This window comes from Cebus imitator, unplaced genomic scaffold (assembly GCF_001604975.1).
Source record: "Cebus imitator isolate Cc_AM_T3 unplaced genomic scaffold, Cebus_imitator-1.0 Scaffold0, whole genome shotgun sequence".
Lineage (NCBI taxonomy): Eukaryota > Metazoa > Chordata > Mammalia > Primates > Cebidae > Cebus > Cebus imitator.
The window spans coordinates 20815505-20836393 of NW_016107315.1; the positions used below are offsets into that span (position 1 = coordinate 20815505).

Consider the following 20889-nt stretch of genomic DNA (forward strand, 5'->3'; position numbering starts at 1 on the left):
TAACGATATGCTGGCACCTTATCTGCCCTAGCAAGACCAGTCTTAGAAAAAGGAAGCATGCCTCCTGCCCTTCTAACTGGAGAGTTCTTGCCCTGCCTTTGCCCATGTGCTCCAAGTAACTTCTTAATCATGATGTGATTTCCCAAATAGAATTATGTATAAACAAAAAACATACTGGTAATACTAACACAAGCGCTTTTGGAGGGCATGACAGAGAAAGTTTTCATTGTAAATTAATAGCCTGAAATTTTGGTTTATGTGTCAGTCTCTCTTAGGTTAGTGTGAGTCATCATCCCCAAGTCTAGTGGCATCAGCATGAGGTTCAATGCTCTGCACTTGTAAGACTAAGGACCAGATTTCTAACTGCGGGTACCTACCTGTAACAATACTTCCTAAATGCTACAGCCTGACAGCATCTTGATATTACAATCTTTCAATTTCTAACATGACCTTTGAATTGCAGCCTACGTTATAAAGTGCTGTTATAGTTTGTAAGGTCTTTTGCATAAAATCAAAACTAAACAATATTGGCTGGGCGTGGTGGCTGACACTTTGGGAGGCCAACAACAGGAGTTCAAGATCAGCCTAGGCAACACAGTGAGAGACCCTGTCTCTAAACAAACAAACAAACAAACAAAAAGTATTGATGACTAACTGGAACCTCACGGCAGTGCTACATGTGGATGATAATAAATATTAATATTATTATAATAATAGCAAAATTTTTATATAGCACTTAAAATATAACACCCTAGGAAAGTTCTGCTCACAGCAATGCCACTGTAAATTGTTTCAAGCCAGTAGAGAACTAAGAAAGCTGTATACAATATTTACAATCATTTGTTTGAAAACATCAAAGGTCCACCAAGATAAAAATCTATGAGCCAGGACCTGAGAGAGGAGAGAAGCCAGGAGAAATGAGCCCGGCATTGGATGTTTCTTTACCCTTTGAAGCAAGTGCCAAATACAAAATGGGTGGCTGAAAAGCCAAGCAGTTACACACAGGCAGGAGAAACAAAACAGCAATTTGCACTTTCCAGAGGGAAGGTGCTCTTGTAAACACCCGAGAATTTAGAATAGAATCCTAAAGGACTACAACCCAGAGGTAGAGGTGAATCAGAAATAGACCAGCCATCACCGTGACTGAAGTTCATCAGATCCTGACTGGATTAAGATGATCTGTTCCCAGTCTATCCAGCACCATTCAGAAGCAAAGAATAAATCCTCTCAGACGGAAGATGTCATCTAGAGGTAAATCTAATTTCTACAATTTTTTATTTGATGACTAACAAAAATCCTCAAATATTGGGAAATTAGGCACTATACTTGTGAATTATACAAGCTTAAAAAAAGAAATCATACTAACTGGAAAATATTCTTAAGTAGATGACAATGGCAAATGGCATATCCGTATTTAAAATTCAGCTACAGATGTGCTTAAATCTATAGCTCTGAATACACAAATTAGAAAAGAAAGTCCAAAAATCAACTATCAAGCATCTGTTTCAAGATGTTAAAAAAAGATGGCCAAAAACTCAAGGAATGTAAAAGAAAGAAAATAATAAAGCTAGCTAGGTGCAGATATTAATGAAATAGAAAACACTTAAATGATAGAAAGTATCAACAAACCCAATAGTGCTGGTGTTTTGAAATTATTATTAAAATTGATAAACATCCAGTGCAAGAAAAGAAATATTAACAGAAAAGGCACAAATAACCAACATTAGGAAAAGAAAAGGTAATATCGCTACATATCCTACAAAACTTAATAATGTTATTAGGCAATATCATAGACAATTTAATGCAAAGAAGTTCAATAAAACATTCAAACTTTTGTAAAAAATAAGAACACATAAAAGTATGCATAGGTCAAAACAAAAACTTTCCAAAAAAAATCCAGGCCAAGAGAGCTTTGCTGGGAAATTCTAATAAACATTTACAAAAGAAAATCTTTTGGAGCAAAGGAAAAAAGGCAATCTTTACAGCTCAATTTATGACACTAGCATAACACTGATATCAAAACCTGACAAGATAAGACAATATATGTCAACATTTCCGATAAAAATAGATTCAAAATCCTAAAAAAGTATTATCCAACTGAATCAGAAAATATATGAAAGAAATTAATATATCACAACTACTTTGGATTTATTTCAGAAATTCAAGGTTGGTCTAATATTTAAGAATTATTAGAATTCACACTTTAAAAGAATAAAGGATAAAATCATATATTCATCTAAGTAGATGCATAAAATACATTTGATGAAATTCAACAATCATTCATTATTCAAAATAAAAGAAAGAAAAGAGAGAAAAGAACCCTCAAAACAAATAAAAGGAAATTTCCTTAATAATAGAAAGGATAACTACTAAAAAAAAAACTTATAGATAACACCATACTTAATGGTGCAATGTTGAAATGTTCCTTTTGAAGTCCAAAATAAAATAAGCATATGATCATTTTGATTTAGATTTCTATTAGAGATCCTCCCCAAGGTAATCCAAAGGGGAGAAAAAAAAATTTTAAATAAGAAAAAAATAGTTTTTTTTTAAATAAGAAAAATAAAATATATTTTTTTTACAAATGTGATTCTTCATACAATATCTAAAAGAATCTGCAAATATGGAATTTAGTTAATATCTAAATTAACATCATTAAATACAAGTCACAGTAAAACAAGCTATTGAAATTCATCTCTATATAGAAATAAACCATCCAGTAAATAAAATTTTTAAAATACTGTTTAAAATAGCATCAAACACCTAGGGAAACAATTTAATTAAAAAATGCATGAAGCCCTCTACACAGATAATTATAAAATATTACAGATAGATTTTGTGTGTACAGAAGGCTTCCCTTATCTGCAGTTTCACATTCTACAGTTTCAGTTACCTGCAGTCCACTGCAGTCCAAACATATTAAATAAAAAATTCCAAAAATAGACAATTCATACATTTTAAATTGCATCCCATTCTGAGTTGCATAATGAAATATCGTGCCATCCTGCTCTGTCCCACTCTGAATATGAATTCTCTTATCCAGCGTCTCCATGCTGTCTACACTACCCACCTGTCAGTCACTTAGCAGCAGTCTCGGGTACCAGATAGATATATGTGGTATCACAGCTCTTGTGTTCAAGTAACCTTTATTTTACTTATTAATTCTATTTTATTGTTAGTTATTGCTAATCTCTTTCTGTGCCTAATTTGTAAATTAAATTTTATCCCAGGTACATATGTATAGGAAAGAATGGTAAGATAGAAAGCGTTTGGTATTATCCACGGTTTCACGTACCTACACGGGTCTTGGAATGCATACCCCATGGATAAGGGTGAACTATTATTGATAAATTGAAGAAATGAGTAAGTTTACTGATTACGCAGGAAGCTAGGTTTCTCACACTGTAGAAAAGAAGACATAAATATGTAATTGGAGAAAAGAGGAGGAATGCTACACTGCTACCTATGAAGTGGGGAAACAGTAAAAACTTCAGAATTTCTTTTCAACATTTCCCAGTTCTCTCTGCTGAAAATGCCAAGAATAAATAACAGCACAATAGTAAGTAGCGCACCTAACACTCAAATATTGATTTTTATTTATTGCTTTCACTAAAAAGTATTTCTTCAAGGGCTTCTCGGAGGGCTGGGAAAGTACAGGTGAGTCTACAACAGTGTGTATTAGAAAGAAAGTATTCATAAAGTAAAGAGATGTGAGAAAAACATACAGATGCCTTAAAAAGGATTTCACAGGTCAATTTTGAAAATTTTGAGAATCTAAATGAATCATGAGAATTATGTGACACATACTGAAAAATAATGAAAGAATCCAAGAGTACCTACTGATAAAACAAAAGGAAGGAAGAGAGAAGAAAGGAAGAGGAAAAGCTTCTTCTTTTTTTTTTTTTTTAAACAGTAGGATGCCAATTACCTGGTGTGGAAAAGCTGACAGAATTTCGATAATCATTCTGTCACCACTGAAATTCATAGCTGACTTGGGCAATAATCACCAGTGAATGCTAAACCACCGAGTAAACATTTGTTGAGAACAAGATGTTTACAAAATTTCAAACATACCTTTTACATACTACTTTTAACTAAGCAGTCAAACTTGACATCCCCAAGCCCCTTTGGAATATTTCTGCCAAAATGTTTAATACCAATCTTAACATAAATTTAAACGGTCTTACAAACACAAATCAAGATTCAAAAATATAACTGGCTAGTACTCTTTCAAAATGTCAGTTTCATGAAAGAGGATAAAAAGCTGAGAAGCTACTCTGGAGTAAAGAAGACTAAAGAGACGTAACAACAAATAAAATACGTGTCCTTGGATTTGTTCCCAGAACAAACAGAAAAATTAAAAACTATAAAGCTTATAGAAAACTATAAAGAACAAAAGAAAAATTGACAAATATGGCCTGCATTTGGATAATGGTGCTATCTCAACTTTAAATTTCTTGAATTTAATAGTTTTATTGTGATGTAGTAGAATGTTCTTGTTCTTAAAAGATGAGTGCCTAAGTATTTATATATGAAGGGTTATGATATCTGTGGCTTGCCCTCAAATGTTTTAACAAAAAACATATCTGAAACAAATGTAAAAGGTTGACAACTGGTAGACCTTGGTGAAGGGCATATGGTGTCCATTTTTTATGTTTTTGAGACAGAGTCTTGCTCTGTTGCCCAGGCTGGAGTGCAGTGATGTGACCTTGGCTCACTGTAACCTCTGCCTCCCGGGTTCAAGCAATTCTCCTGCCTCAGCCTCTTGAGTAGCTGGAATTACAGGCATGGACTACCACGCCTGGCTAATTTTTGTATTTTCAGTAGAGACGGGTTTTTGCCATGTTGGCCAGGCTGGTCTCAATCTGCCTGCCTTGGCCTCCCAAAGTGCTGGGATTATAGGCATGAGCCATGGCTCCTGGCCCCACTGATCTACTTTTGGAATGTCTCTATAGGTCTAAGTTGTCTTAATAAAATGTTGGAAAAAAAGTTTTAAGAAATCAGAAAAGATCAAAGTAAATAAAAGGATTGGAATGCTCAATAAAGTAAAGAGTAAGTCCTGTCTAAATAGATCTAATGAAGCCAATGAAATCCTAGCCAATATCCCAACAGGTTTCCTCTTGTGGTAAAAACTGACAAGCTAATTCTAAAATACAAATACTAAGAGTCAAGTATAACCAAGATAGTCTTTGTTATTAAATGAAAAAAATTGAGGATTTAACACTATTGGAAATCAAGATTTATCATAAAGCTGTACTAATTTATATGGTGTGGTTCTAGCACATGTCTAGATGTATATAGGCCAATGTGATGGAACAGAGGATCCAGAAACAATCTACACATGTATAGGTGCTTATTGATGACAGAGATGACATTGCACATCAGTGAGGAAAGGACAAACTTTTCCATAAATAAAATAGGGTCAATTTGATATCTACGTTATTACAAAAAAAATGAAACCTAACCCCTACACCACACAATGCACAAAAATAAGTTCCAGGTGCATTGTAAATCCAAACGTAAAAGAAAAAATAAAACTTCTAGAAAATAACAACAAAAAAATCTTCATCACCTTGGGTAGGGAAAGACTTTTAAACAGGACGCAGAAAACATGAAGCATAAAGGGGAAGACTAAAAAATATCAAGCTACGTTAAAATTTACAACAACTATTACTCAAATATATTTTGAAGCCAAGAGCAACCTACAGAGTAAGTAAGTGTACGGTATATCTAGAACATACAGTCAACAAAGAGCTTGTATCCAGACTACAGAATGAACTATAGGTCAGTAAGAAAAGGAAATCAATCTAATAGAAATAATTCACAGAAAAAAGACTTGAGAGCACATCATAAAAGAGGGCATCCAACTGGCCAATAAATACAAAATGTGCTAAATTCCATTCGTTATCAGGAAAATGTAAATTAAAACCATAAGAAGATGCTATTAAACACATAAAAAATTGACTAAAATGTAGAGACAAATAATACCGTATTTTGGAGAGGAAATGAGGTTACTGGAATACTCCTACAATGCTAGAATGAATTAAATTAGTACAATCATTTGGAAAACTGTTTGATATTCCATAGAAACTCCACAACTCTGCCTATTCAGAGAAACATCTATGTATATAAATATGTATATATGCATATACACGTGTATACAAAAAATACATGTACAGAATACAAGAATGTTCACAGCAGTATCATTTTTAACAGCCAAATCAAAGTCCATCAGCACTAAAATCAATGGATAAATTATGGTATAGTCATTTTATGGAATACTATATACCAATAAAAATTAACTATGGCTATACACAAAATATATATAAATCTCTCAACATACTGCTGAAAGAAAAGTAATGATATACACAGAAATGAAAGCATACTGTATAACTCATTTCTTTTCACTCAAAACATGCACAAATAACCCATGGTGTTACTACGTCAGGAAAGCTTTAGTGTATAGTGACGTACATGACGGAAAAGGGTATAGATGGAGAGGTCTGCTACCATTCCAGTTTTTACCTATGTGGCGATTACACAGTGTGTTCACTGTGATAATTTATTCAGTTGTATATTTATAATTTGTGTAGTTTTCTGTATGTCTCACTTTCCTAACAACATTTATAGTAAAAACAATTAACATCTTACTATTCAATTCTTGTGTCCATTGTAGTTTAGAAAGAATGACAAACAATGATTTTTGCTGTGTTGTTGTTATTTTAAAAAATAATTTTAATTTTTATAGGGAGAAATAGATTTTCAATTGCTAAAACTAAATTCTGAAATCATATGGTCCTCTTCAAGGAATGTCAACGCTGGCATCATGTAGCACTAGAGTCTATGTGCCACCACTTAGTTCCAATCACCCAGAAATCACATTCTCTTCATACCTGTGTTTCTGTCTGTTGATCCCAACTTCTTTAATTACCCTAAATGTGTCTGTAACTTCTCCATCTGTAAAGACAAAAAGCTGTACAAAGAAAGAAAATGTTCATCAGGTCTTTGTCAAGTTCATTTTAAGATACCAGAATTTGTCCTTGAAAAATCCACCTATTTCATTGCAGAGCCTCTGGTGCCTCTAAAAGAGGCATAAGATCCCTAATGTTTCAGTCATTAGTACCAATTCTCACATGATCTGCTCAGAACCGTGGAAATTTTTAGCGCCTTCCCTCCTAGCTACATCTAAGTTATTATGGCACTCCACAAAAGACCTTCCATTGTCCATTGCATGGAGTTAAGAAGAAAAATACATCGTCTTTTTATTTTCTATTTATTGTATAATAGAAAACTGTGAATTACAAATCATATTTCAATATACTGCATGAAGCTCAGGGGCATAGATTCTTAGAGATTTCACCCTCACTGTCTCTTCTGTTAGCTATGTTCCACTTCTTACCTGTAGGGGGTGGCCTGGGATGGAGGGTCTCCTGTAAATGTCCTGGAGTGGTGCCAAGATTTCAGTGCCCCCTAGGTTGGCCTGCATAAGCTTAACTCTCCCCAGGGCCTCCTCCATGGTTTGCTGAGTGTACTTCACACTCTCCCTGAGAAAAACAAACACATCCAGTTACACGAGGGTTACTTAACCTTGCACAGTATAGTCCCTGAATTGAGAAACCCCCATCAAAAGTTAGTCTTATCCAAAATCCTCAACGCCAAAGTCAGCTCTGCAGTAACCCCTTTAACAATTTAGTCTTTTTCTTTAAACTCTCATTTTGTACTCTCTACGGTCTTTCCAGTAACTTACGGGAAGCATGCCTCATAGGAAGAGCCGAATCCATAGATGTTGAAATAGCAGCCTATAGGCAAACTCTTCAGCAGCAAAATCAGTGTTTCCTGAAGGTAAGAGAGTATGAGGACACAGAGTGAGAGAGGCTCCTCAAAACACATGGGCCCTGCCAATCGATTCTTGAGGATGTGGGCCATCACCCACCTGTCCCTTCTTACATTCCAAGGCCAGCCTGCTGCTGTGGCTCAGGCTCCAAATAGACCCGAATTTAACCCTCAGATTTATCCTCGATTTATCCTCACTTGAGCATGTGACCCAGAAAAGGAGAAAAACTAGCTTTACCTTGGCTGCCTGTATGCGCAGCTGAGATCTATCCTGGCTATTCATGGGGCTCTGCATACTTCCGGAGCGGTCCATGAGGAAGATAAACTCTCCACAGGTATTTGATGGTTGATCTTCTGGGATATTTGGATAGAAACTCACCATTGCAGTTGGATCTCCCATCAAATGACCTGAACAGAAAGGATAAAGCCACTCTAAGACAAAAAGGAACACAAGAGTCCTAGAACCCAACAATCAATGGTAGTGATTACAATCAAGAGCTAAGAAAAACTCAAATCTAAAACACTGTGATGATTCATATACTACAACTGCTTGCAATGGGTTCAAGGTGAGTTATAAATATATGAGACAGACAAAAGCAGAACAGATATGAAAAAGAAGAAAGAGGGTAGAAGTTAGCAGACACAAGCAATAGTTAAAACAATGTCACTGATTACTAGCTTCCTGGCAGCTACACAAATGAATGAAACACGTTAGGTTAAAATGTTCCAGCATTTGCCAAAAGAATCAGACAAGTTTATCTGCAGAATCGAACCTTTTCTTCAAATCAAATAAATGGGAAATGTTATCCATGGGCCTTAAGTCTTTAATTACAGCTTTGAAAAAAGTGATACTCACATGGATATTTTTTAGGTTGACAATTTACAAGAGTTGAGAGTATAAGTATTATACCCACCGCCAAGGTAAATCTGTCTGCTTTGGGTATGAATAACTCACTGATAGTCCCCAGAAAAAAGGAAAACACTGGGATACATGTTGGATTCTATGAGCATCATCCAAATAATGGGGTGGGGGGACCACAGGAGCCTAGTCTATCTGGCCACGTTGTCAAAGCCATAGCTATAACTATTTTTAGGTGCAAGAGAGGGCTGATACAGGAATTGAAATGCTAGTTCTGAGATAGAGGTACAATTTCTGTTAACTCCAGCTTTACAGAAAATATAGGAGGATATATAATTAAATTCCATTCTCCTATTTTTACAAAGTGGTTCTAGGATCATAGGTGTATATTCTCAGTAGTCCTGGGATTTGGTATGACAATAGAATCTGGCTCAGTTTAATTTCTTCCCCATAGGATATGCCAATAACCAAACTGGCTTCTATATAAGATAGGTGTTGTTCATCATATACATGAGAGAACATTAGTTCAAAAACAACAATTATACAATCCAGATGTCTGGATATATGATGGAGGAGAAGCTTTTTTGATGAGCAGGTTCCTTTCCATTCTCAGAGACAGCTGGTTTAAATGGAGCTGGCACTATGCTGAGGAGCCAGAAAGGGTGGCATGAGTATGATACGGGTGAACATGTTTAAAGGGTGGCATGAGTATGACACAGTTTAACATATTTAGCATGAGTATGATATGGGTTAGCATGTTTAAAGTGTGGCATGAGTATGATACGGGTTAACATGTTTAAAGGTGGCATGAGTATGATACCGGTTAACATATTTAGCATGAGTATGATATGGGTTAGCATGATTAAAGTGTGGCATGGTATGATACGGGTGAACATGTTTACAACAATGCCCGGTCAATTGTAAATGTTATATGTGGATTATCTATTATAACGTTAGCCTGGCTCAAATTATTTTCACCTCCATGAGTCTTGGCTTCTTTGTTTTCAAATGAGGCATTTCAAATTTTAGCTCCTCTGCTTGCTAGCCTCATGTCCTCATCTGAAAAATCAAGGTAGTAAGTAACGCCTACGTCAAGATTATTTTAAGCAGGGGTGTCCAATCTTTTGGCTTCACTGGGCCATATTGGAAGAAGAATTGTCTTGGGCCATACATTAAATACACTAACACTACCAATAGACAATGAGTTAGAAAAGAAAAATCACAAAATAATTTCATAATGTTTTAAGAAAGTTTACAAATTTGTGTTGGGCTGCATTCAAAGCTGTCCTGGGCCACATGTGGCCCACACACCACAAGTTGAACAAGCTTGATTGTAAGGGTTAAGTAATATTATATACTTAGTGAACTCAGTTTAGGGCTCAACTCAGATTAAACTCTTAATAACAATATTATAAAAGTATTTCTAAATTTTATTTTTATACAATTTTTAAATTAAATCATAAATTTAATTTTAAAAAGACATTATGTTCTTAATATAGTAAGTACGTCTGTTCTAAGTTTGTAAAAAATAACATACTGTGTTTTTGTCATAGAGTGGTAGGTTTCATTTGGCAGAACTCTAAATGGTTTTAGTGAGCCAAGCTGCCACTTAAAGTTGTCATTTGCTTCCTTGTATGGATGAGAACAGCAAGTCATCTTGACTAAATATTTGACCTGAGAAGCAAGACTTGGGCAGTTCTGCTGGAAGAGATTCACAAGACTATAAAGACTGTTCCTGATGTCACCCTGTGGCCTTCAGAGATGGTCTTGGGGAACAGATGAGAAAATCTGCATAGGAGCCAAGGGAACTTCTTAGAAAAACAGGGACTGAGATCTCAATCCTTACCTTTTGAGATCCAACATTATAAAACTTTCTCTGGTGAAAATAGTCCTTTAAAATAATCCTAATTGACAAGCAGGTCACTGTTATGGGAATATTTCATGGACACCCAAGGAGATAGTCATCACAGGGAAAGGAAAAAGCAGATAACTAATGTACAAAGACAGAGCATGGAGCTTTGTGGAAGAAGAGCTGGTTACAGCAAATCAGGTTGAAGCTGGGGAGCCCCTTGAATGACCTTAGCATGGAAAACTGGCCCTGAGGAAGAATGGTTGAACAAGTGAGGGAAAATGAAAAAGTTCAATTTGTGAGCTCAAGTATGAAGCTACTTTGGAAGCAAACATTAACAATGAGAGAGTAGGGTACTCTGTAGAAAAACAACTACAAGGAATTTTCCTGACAACAGCTATAATTGTAAAAGCAAGAGCCTAACCCAAGCTGTACCACTTGGAATATGATTGTCACCAAGGATCTGTCCATTCCTCCATGTGGAAATGCTTCATGGCAGTAGGACTGCAGTCCTGCTTCATTGAAAACCAGGAGCATGGCAGCCCAGGAAGCTCCCAAGAGCATAACAAACTGACACGGGTTGTACCAATTTTAATTCCAAGAAAGAGTACATTAAGGAAAATTTAAAAAGTAAGAAACATTAAAAGAAACTAAGAAACTAAAGTTATTAAGAAGCGAAACTTAGTCTTAGAAATTAAGAAAATTGGGCAAAACAAAAAAGTTTTGGAGATGAAGCGTGGTGATGGTTACACAAGGTGAATATCCTGAAGACCACAGAACTGTACACTTAAAATTAGTTAAAATGGTCAATTCTGTTATGCATATTTTATCTTAAAAAAAAAGAGAAAAAAACTTCAGTTGAGACTGCATGTATCAGTTGAGATTGATGGATCAATCAATAAACATTATTAGATTAAAAAAAAACATTAAAACTAAACCTAGTCAATCTAATCACAATTACTACTAGCATTCTTCCTATTTTCTTTTCGTTTTTTTTTTTTTTAATATACTTTAAATTCTGGGGTACATGTGCAGATCTTGCAGGATTGTTACACAGCTATACACACGCCATGGAGGTTTGCTGCATCCATCGCCCCATGATGTACATTAGGTATTTCTCCTAATGTTAACCCTCTCCAACCCCCCGAGCCCTGCTATCCCTCCCCTAGCTCTCCCATCCCCCAACAGGCCATGGTGTGTGATGGCCCCCTCCCTGTGTCTGTGTGTTCTCATTGTTCAACACCTACCTCTGAGTGAAAACATGCAGTGTTTGGTTCTCCGTTCTTGTGTCAGTTTTCTGAGAATGATGGTTTCCAGTTTCATCCATGTCCCTGCAAAGGACATGAACTCATCCTTTTTCATGGCTGCATAGTATTCCATGGTGTGTATGTGCCACATTTGCTTTATTCAATCTATCACTGATGGGCACTTGGGTTGGTTTCAAGTCTTTGCTATTGTACACAGTACCACAATGAACATACGTGTGCATGTGTCTTTATGATAGAATGATTTATAATCCTTTGGGTATATACCCAGTAATGGGATTGCTGGGTCAAATGGAATTTCTATTTCTAGGTCTTGAGGAATCACCACAGTGTCTTCCACAATGGTTGAATTAATTTACACTCCCATCAACAGTGTAGAAGTGTTCCTATTTTTCCACATCCTCTCCAGCATCTGTTGTCTCCAGATTTTTTAATGATCGCCATTCTAACTGGCGTGAGATGCTATCTCAATGTGGTTTTGATTTGCATTTCTCTAATAACCAGTGATGATGAGCATTTTTTCATATGTTTGTTGTCTGCATAAATGTCTTCTTTTGAAAAGTGTCTGTTCATATCCTTTGCCCACTTTTTGATGGGATTTTTTTTTTCTTGCAAATTTGTTTAAGTTCCTTGTAGATTCTGGATATTAGCCCTTTGTCAGATGCGTAGATTGCAAAAACTTTTTCCCATTCTGTTGGTTGCTGGTTCTCTCTAATGATAATTTCTTTTACTGTGCAGAAGCTTCCTGTGTTTTAAAATGTTTTTCCTAATGCACATATTATTTTATAGTGGTGATCTGACTATAACTTACTTTTCTTTTACTTAACATTCCTTGGAGGTTGTTTTTCCAATTACTTCAATTTGTCAATGTACATTATTTTAGTAGCTGTAAAATAATTCATGAAGTATATCTATCATAGTAAATTTGGCCCCTAAGAAACATTTTGATTGCTTACTAATACCTGATATTATTAAAATGACAGGGGAAATCTCAGTGCATATTTTTTACTTATATTTAGATTTATTTCCTTAGGTAAGATTTCTAAAATTGAAATTACCAAAGTTAACATTTATTTGACACAAATGGCCAAATTTATTCTCAAAAGGTTAATTCATCACACCTTTTAAAACATGAAGCGTCAGATTTCAAAATCTTTGATAACTTGAAAGGTGAAAATGTCACATGATTATATGAATTTCTGTCAAGGCTGATCACTGCCACTTGTTTATAAACTGGCCATGTTTTCTCTTGTAAATTATCTGCTCCTGGTTTTGCCCAATTATCTACTGATCTACTTAAATTTGCCTACAAGACATATCACATGACAGTCATTAAACCTAACCATTCTTGCATGATGTAGTATAAGCTATTTCAGTGTTTCACATGTATTACCCCCTACTGGAGGCAGGGAAAGAAAAGAGAGCAGTATGACAGTAATTCCAAGACAGAGAGTTGCCTCTTAGGGGATAACTACAGAGGAAGAAAGAAAATACCTGGCTTCACGTTAGGCATCCCCATCTCCAAAACCACGCTAGGGGTATGCACCTCACTGTAGTAAATCAGGAGTTCCACATCCCGATCAAACTTGTGTCCAGCAGCCAGGGAAACCTGAGTTGGAGACAGGTAAAAAAGCCACGTTGGAATCATCACTGCGTGCTTTTTAGGGCTGAGGTTAGGGCTGCGGTCCTCCTCCATGAGAGAGCATGATCAGGAACAGAGGTGAGGCTAGAGAAAGGCACTGGAGATTAAGTGAAGATATGGAAGGAGCATGTTGGACCCCCTCCGGATTACCATTTGGGAAGAACTTGGTAGAGACCAAGTTAAGACTCAAGCAACAGAGGTACTGATGACAGCAGTATTTGCTCATTAACCACCTGAGCAGAAGTCTTGTCCGCTCCCAGGTACTCAGTAGGACTCAAGGGGCAGTTGGATTGGACCTTCTCGATGCCATGCTGGGAATCAATGGTGGCGACCATGCTGAGTGTGTAGGGTAAGTCCTCCACAGGGACTATAGGCGTCTTCACATCAAGGCAGCTGTCCTTAGGCGACCCTATAAAAAGTGACCTTAGTTCTGTTTTCCTTGTACACTCTGCTTTTCAGCACACTCACAAGCATAAGAAAATTTCCCTATTTCTGTCACCCACCACTAGTATTCAAAGGGGAGAGATACTCACCAGAGAACTTGTATCTAGGATTCAGGACAGCTGGGAGCACAAAGCGCAGAGCCCCGTCTGTTTCCAGAGGCAGCTCCTGCACATACTTCAGGGTGACTGCCGCCTTCGACCCAGGTTGGAGGTTACCCACATTGCAAGAGAAGACATCCCTGGAGCTGCTGTCCTCCTCCAATAAGAAGGCCTGGTGGCCTTGAGAGATGGCATTCTTATAGTTGGTGCGGGCCTGAGAAGAACAGGGTGAGGGATGGGAAAGAAAGGGAACATACAAGGTGACATGGCTGATGAAGAGATGAGTAGTGCAGAGCGACTGTATGTAACTGGTCTTGTCTAATCACAGCCATACTTTGAATGCCTCTGATTGATTTTTCCCCAAAATGATTTTAGGAAAATGGCAGTTAGAAAAGAGTAAAAGAAAGAACTTTCAACATCAGCATGTTTTGTGAAGGTACATTTAGTAGAGATCATAGAGTATGCATTAAGGAAATAAGAAGGGAGGAGGTAATCTCTACTACCTTCATCTTGTCTTGTAATTCTGCTACAATTTTCGTCCCATCCACCAAGGCCTCAAAGCTGTAAACAGCAGAGTCTTCATCCATGGGGAACACAAAGACGGCCTCCAAAGGAACTTCTTCCTCATTCTCATAGTTCAAAGTTGCAGACACACCAGCCACAAACTCATAAATGGACACACTCACAGAGATACTCTTCAGTGGTACTGAGGATAGACCAGAATTCAAGTTCGTCAAGCTTCAACAGAATGCCTCCTTGTAGGTCAAGCCTTGTGCTAGGTGCCAAAGATTCAATGTCAAGTAAGAGTCACAAATTAGGCTTACCTGGCTTCCGTTGGAGGGTGAGTAGGCCACAGAATTGCACCATGGTGATGCAAGATTCCTGTAGAAAAGACATATCACAAACAGAGTGACATGTTGGAAGTTACCTGCTCAAACACCAGCATTTTATGTGCTTTTCTCTGGCATAAGAATACATTCAAAGGGTTAATGTTGGATTTAGGAAGATGGAGCCTTAAAAAAAGGAGACAAAGATTTCAATCATAAGGTTACTTTTAAATGGCAATCCCAGGTGCAGAAGCTGTAAGATTCACTGGCATCTACTAAACAGGAAATCTCTGAAACACGTTAAGGCTGGTTCAAATACAAATTCCACTTTCTCAAAAGCATATTTCATTCACCACTTCTTAGGCATATGGAGTAGGTGTCATTAACCCCTCTGAGCCTCAGTATTCTCTTCCTAAAATGAGAACCATCATACCCACACATCATGTATGAATTAGTATATGTGAAGTCCCTAGAGTAGCACATGACTTGTAGAAGGCATTTAATCAATGATGATAGACATCACTATTGTTCCTACTATTGTTGTTACTGTTAATCAATAAACCTCTGCCGCCATTCACTTTGGAGCATGTTATTCAGAGATGTGCTGGATGTGAGAAGCTGTGTGATCCAAGATGGCCTCCTGTTACAGGCTATTTACGGTGTGACATTTCTTTTGGGACTCAAAATGAAAAGATACATTTGTATCTGTCCAAAATATTCTAATATATGTAAATACTACATATGCACATAGCCTACATTTTCACCCCCACCAAACAGCACCAATAAATCGGGCTTTTCATTCCATATCTGCTTTTATTTTTATAAACTGGATGAAAACTGAGTGTGGCAAAATGACTCACAGTTTGACAGCAACAGAGAGGACAGTGGCAGGTGTAGGGAGAGGAGAGGATGTTCAGAAAAGGGCTTCTATGCAGACTCCTGACTAGGGCAAATTCTCTGGTAGAACAGGCTGGGTTGGAGGAGGGAAGAACTTTTAATAACATTTTAAGCAGAGAGCCTTAAGGCAGGAGACTCACACTGGAGTAAAACAGCTGAAAGAGAAGCTCTCAGGCTGGGCAATACTCACCAAGAGTGGCTTGAGTGGAACAGAGAGACGCAGAGGGCGTCCCCTACAAGGAAATAGCCTTCACTTCCTGATTCTAAGCCCAGGAAAAAATCCCTTGTTGAGGAAAACCTGCTATTCTGCACCGTTGCCCCTACTCTTCCCAGTACAAACAAAATTAGTTTGGGTCAGAATCAGGCCTGTCTTCTCAGGTGGCACTTCAGAAAGGCAACTTGCAAGACTTAGGTAGAGGCTGGCCACCAAGCTGAAAGCCATGAATCTGAGGCACTGTGAGAATACAGGGCTTCCCACCAAGCCAGGTAGCTGCTTCAGGAATGCAGAGTCCCAGCCTGGGCCACTTAGCAGCTAGGAGGGAGGGAGAGGAGCTGGGTGGCACTGCGGCCACAGCGCTGCGGCCACACTCCTGCGGCCTGTTGCAGGGGTGAAGTGGACAAGGAGGAGATTGGGGTAAGAAGTGGGGCTTGGAAAAAATCAGAGACTGATTTAACCTTTCCTAGATTTGCTAGATTTCAGTCCTATATTTCCAATGTCCAAGCATTTACAGAAGGGTCTGCGTCGGTCTCTTACATTTCTATACAGAAGGGCTTAGGGGCTGCAGTTGATTGGAGTAGATGGAGGCTTAACAGCCTCATTTTTTTTCAGCTTACACTGTCTTGAAGTTGAGCAAACATCGATTGTCCATATCAAAAAAAGAAAAGTGGGAAAAAGTAAAGTAAAAGAGAAGGAAAGTAGGAAGAAGGCCCTCGAGATTAGGAGATGGCTAAATCCCCCCCTTCAATCTCCAGAAGATTCCCCTAAATTGCCAAAGTTTCAGGAAACCTTCCTGGGGATTGCGCATCAGGATTTAATCCTTCACCCATGGGGCTTGCAGTTCAAGAAGGCCCTATAGATTTGGGGACCGGGGAAAGGAAGTTAGAATGTGCACCTCTCAGTCCTCTGGCGCAGGAGTTGGATCCAGGCTCTGCCCGGGCAGCTTGGTCCCCTACCTTCTGCTCCTGCGTTCCTGAGTGCTCTGAGTCACGGTGAAGAAAACAGCTGAGGTCACAATTTCCGGAAAGAACCGCCCCCTTCTAGGGACCGGTAATAAAGTAGCGACCACAAGACTAAGGGATCAACGGAAAATTATTAAACAAATAATAGAACTTTCGCTTTGTATCAAAAGAAAATTCTTCGACTTTGGAACGTTTGCTTTTTTTTTTTTTTTGGTCTTTAGTAAGGAACAATCAGAGAACAGGCAAAGAGGGAAAGAAAAAATGCTGCAACAGTAACAACATCAACAATGACTTTAAAAACTGCATATTTCTGTAAACGCTTAAGTGCCAAGGGCTTACTGCGTCCCGGGCCGTGCTAATCAAAGCTTTATGGACACTATATCATTGAAATCTTATCTCTAATTTGAGTCATTTGTTCCCAAGTTGCACCCTCCCTACAGCAAGGGAAAAGATAAGGAGTTAGTGTAAGGCACATACTTCTGCTCTAATGAGAGAACCTCTAATCAGGGAAGCCCCAGTTTTCCTGTCATGGGTCCTTACAGGATTCTGAATCCAAACGTTTGTGATAAAAATGTAAGTAACTGAGAATGTCTATGCGCATTTATCTGGCTAAAACATTAGACGTGATCAAGGTCCTCATGTCTTCTCTATTTCAAAACAACCTATTCTATCTGGGACTTAAAGTGTAATATTGCTGTTGAGAAACTGTCGGGTAAAGAATACATGATACATACAGAAAACACAGCTTGATTTTGGTCTCTGTGATGTATTTGTTGTGGATATTTTACTCTCCCCAAGTTATTTGTTCTCTTATCTGTAATATGGGGAAAATGACATACCTCCACAGGTTTTTTTTGAGATCTAGTGAATGTTAGTGGTTGTAAAAGCTATATATTACATATACACACAGACACATACATATGCAGATTTATATAGGTAAATGCACATATATGTGTATATATATATGTACACCCACACATGTGTATACAGTATACATGCATGTAATATATGCACATATAGTAAAGCACAACATAAGCACAAATTCTATTTTATCTGTACTAGGCTCTACAACCATGTTTTTCACATGTACCAAACTAATTATGAGAGGGAATTATTCTTTTCTCTGGATAGAAATTATGTCTGGTATTGTTCCTTGTGACTGTGCCTTCTTTCCATTGGCTGAAACATCTGAGCAACAAAAGGAAGAAGCTGGAAAAGTTGGCAGAGTTCATCATCTGATCCTGCTGGGCTTAGAGCTTAGCACTAAAAGTCTGCCACAGACCAGGCATGCAGCCTGGTTAGAAAAAACTGAATCAGGAAACACATATAAGATGCTGGTTGTTGAAAAGACAATTATGTGAAAATTCCCATAACCTAGTACAATATACACAATTAAACAGGTGTAGATGAGGTATCTTCACTTAAAAGTCTTTCCTTGTGCCTTAGTGTTGCCAGACATTCCTCGATATTGATTCTCATCTTCTTTTTTAAAAACAAGAATGCATTTTATTTGTGTTTATTTTGCTTAAACAGTAATTTCACTCTTTTCATATAAAATATTTAATGAGTTCAATGATCAAATTTCTGAATGAATGTAATTCATTCTTTTAATCAACATATATTTATTGGGCTTCTATATGCAAGGCACTTCTTTTTTTTTTATTGTACTTTAAGTTCTGGGGTACACGTGCAGACCTTGCAGGATTGTTGCATAGGTACACACATGCCATGGTGGTTTGCTGTCTCCATCCCCCTGTCACCTGCATCAGGCATTTCTTCCAATATTATCCCTCCCCAACCTCCCCCCTCCCCCACTGTCCCTCCCCTAGCCCCTCACATACCCCGGTGTGTGACATTCTCCTCCCTGTGTTCATGTGTTCTCATTGTTTAACGCCAGCCATGAGTGAGAACATGTGGTGATTGGTTTTCTGTTTTTGTGTCAGTTTGCTGAGAATGACGGTTTCCAGATTCATCCATGTCCCTGCAAAGGACATGAACTCATCCTTTTTCATGGCTGCATAGTATTCCATGGTGTAAATGTGCCACATTTTCTTTTTCCAGTCTATCATTGATGGGCATTTGGGTTGGTTCCAGGTCTTTGCTATTGTAAACAGTGCCACAATGAACATACATGTGCACGTTTTTATGATAGAACGATTTATAATCCTTTGGGTATATATGCAGTAAAGGGATTGCTGGGTCAAATGGTATTTCTATTTCTAGATCCTTGAGGAATCGCCACACTGTCTTCCACAAAGGTGGAACTAATTTACACTACCACCAACGTGTAAAAGTGTTCCTATTTCTCCACATCCTCTCCAGCATCTGTTGTCTCCAGATTTTTTAATGATGCAATTCGAACTGGCATGAGATGGTATCTCAATGTGGTTTTGATTTGCGTTTTTCTAATGACCAATGATAATGAGCATTTTTTCATATGTTTCTTGGCCTCATAAATGTTCTCTTTTAAGAAGTGTCTGTTCATATCTTTTGCCCACTTTTGAATGGGTTTGCTTTTTTTCTTATAAATCTGCTTTAGTTCTTTGTAGATTCTTAATATTAGCCCTTTGTCAGGTGGGTAGATTGCAAATATTTTTTCCCATTCTTTTGGTTGCCAGTTCACTCTGTTGGTAGCTTCTTTTGCTGTGCAGAAACTTTTAAGTTTAATTAGACCCCATTTGTCTATTTTGGCTTTTGTTGCCATTGCTTTGGTGTTTTAGTCATGAAGTCCTTGCCTATGCCTATGACCTGAATGGTTTTGCCTAGGTTTTCTTTAGGGTTTTTATGGTGTTAGGACTTATGTTTAAATCTTTAATCCATTTGGAGTTAATTTTTGTATAAGGTATAAGGAAGACGTCCAGTTTTAGTTTTCTGCACATGGCTAGCCAGTTCTCCCAACACCATTCATTAAACAGGGACTCCTTTCCCCATTGCTTGTTTTTGTCAGGTTTGTCAAAGATCAGTTGGTTATAGATGTGTGGCATTTTTTCTGAGGCCTCTGTTCTTTTCCATTGGTCTATATCTCTGTTTTGATACCAGTACCATGTTGTTTTGATTACTGTAGCCTTGTAGTATAGTTTGAAGTCAGGTTGCATGACGCCTCCAGCTTTGTACTTTTTGCTTAGGATTGTCTTGATTATGTGGGCTCTCTTTTGGTTCCATATGAAGTTTTAAAAGGTTTTTTCCAGTTCTTTGAAGAAAGTGAATGGTAGCTTGATGGGGATAGTGTTGAATTTATAAATTACTTTGGGCAGGCAGTATGACCATACAAAGAGAATAAAATACCTAGGAATACAGTTAACAAAGGATGTGAAGGACCTCTTCGAGGAGAACTACAAACCACTGCTCAAGGAAATAAGAGAGGACATAAACAGATGGAAAAACATTCCATGCTCCTGGTTAGGAAGAATCAATATCATGCAAGTCACTTTTCTAGATGTTGGCGTTATGGCAATAAACAAGACAGACAAAAATCCTTACCCACTTGTAATTTACATCATAAGGGAAAAATATTCAATAAACAAGCAATTAAGTAAACAAGAAAATATCTGGTAGCAAAAGTGCTTAAGGAAAACCAAAATAATGCAATATAATAGGGAGCAAGTAGAGACTACTTTAGATGAGGTATCTTCACTTAAAAGTCTGTCTTTGTGCCTTAGTGTTGCCAGGCATTCATCAATATTGATTCTCATCTTTTTTTTAATACTAATAGGAACCCCAAGTTTCACAATGTCTATGACCATTCAGAATAAAAACATTGCCCGGTCTCCCTTTTTTTTTTCATAATTTAATTTTATTTATTTATTTATTTTTTCCCCATTTATTTATTTTATTGTATTTTAGGTTTTGGGGTACATGTGAAGAACATGCAAAATTGTTGCATAGGAACACACATGGCAGTGTGATTTGCTGCCTTCCTCCCCATCACCTACATCTGGCATTTCTCCCCCTGCTATCCCCCCCCAGCTCCCCACCCCCCACCGTCCCTCCCCTATT

General features: G+C 37.6%; 1 protein-coding gene across 1 annotated transcript in view; it reads right to left on the minus strand.

Annotated features, from left to right (window-relative positions):
* Nucleotides 1-16949, minus strand: part of VWA5A (von Willebrand factor A domain containing 5A) — a 29492-nt gene extending 12543 nt beyond the window's left edge. The window contains exons 1-10 of the mRNA XM_017524170.2: nucleotides 16827-16949; nucleotides 14815-14872; nucleotides 14494-14696; nucleotides 13982-14204; nucleotides 13682-13857; nucleotides 13301-13415; nucleotides 8072-8241; nucleotides 7748-7836; nucleotides 7400-7544; nucleotides 6894-6973 (exon numbers count right to left, since the gene is read on the minus strand). Of these exons, the coding sequence (XP_017379659.1) occupies nucleotides 6894-6973; nucleotides 7400-7544; nucleotides 7748-7836; nucleotides 8072-8241; nucleotides 13301-13415; nucleotides 13682-13857; nucleotides 13982-14204; nucleotides 14494-14696; nucleotides 14815-14857 (1244 nt within the window). The 5' untranslated portion in view covers nucleotides 14858-14872; nucleotides 16827-16949. The remainder of the gene's footprint in view (nucleotides 1-6893; nucleotides 6974-7399; nucleotides 7545-7747; nucleotides 7837-8071; nucleotides 8242-13300; nucleotides 13416-13681; nucleotides 13858-13981; nucleotides 14205-14493; nucleotides 14697-14814; nucleotides 14873-16826) is intronic.
* Between the last annotated feature and the right edge of the window lie 3940 nt (nucleotides 16950-20889).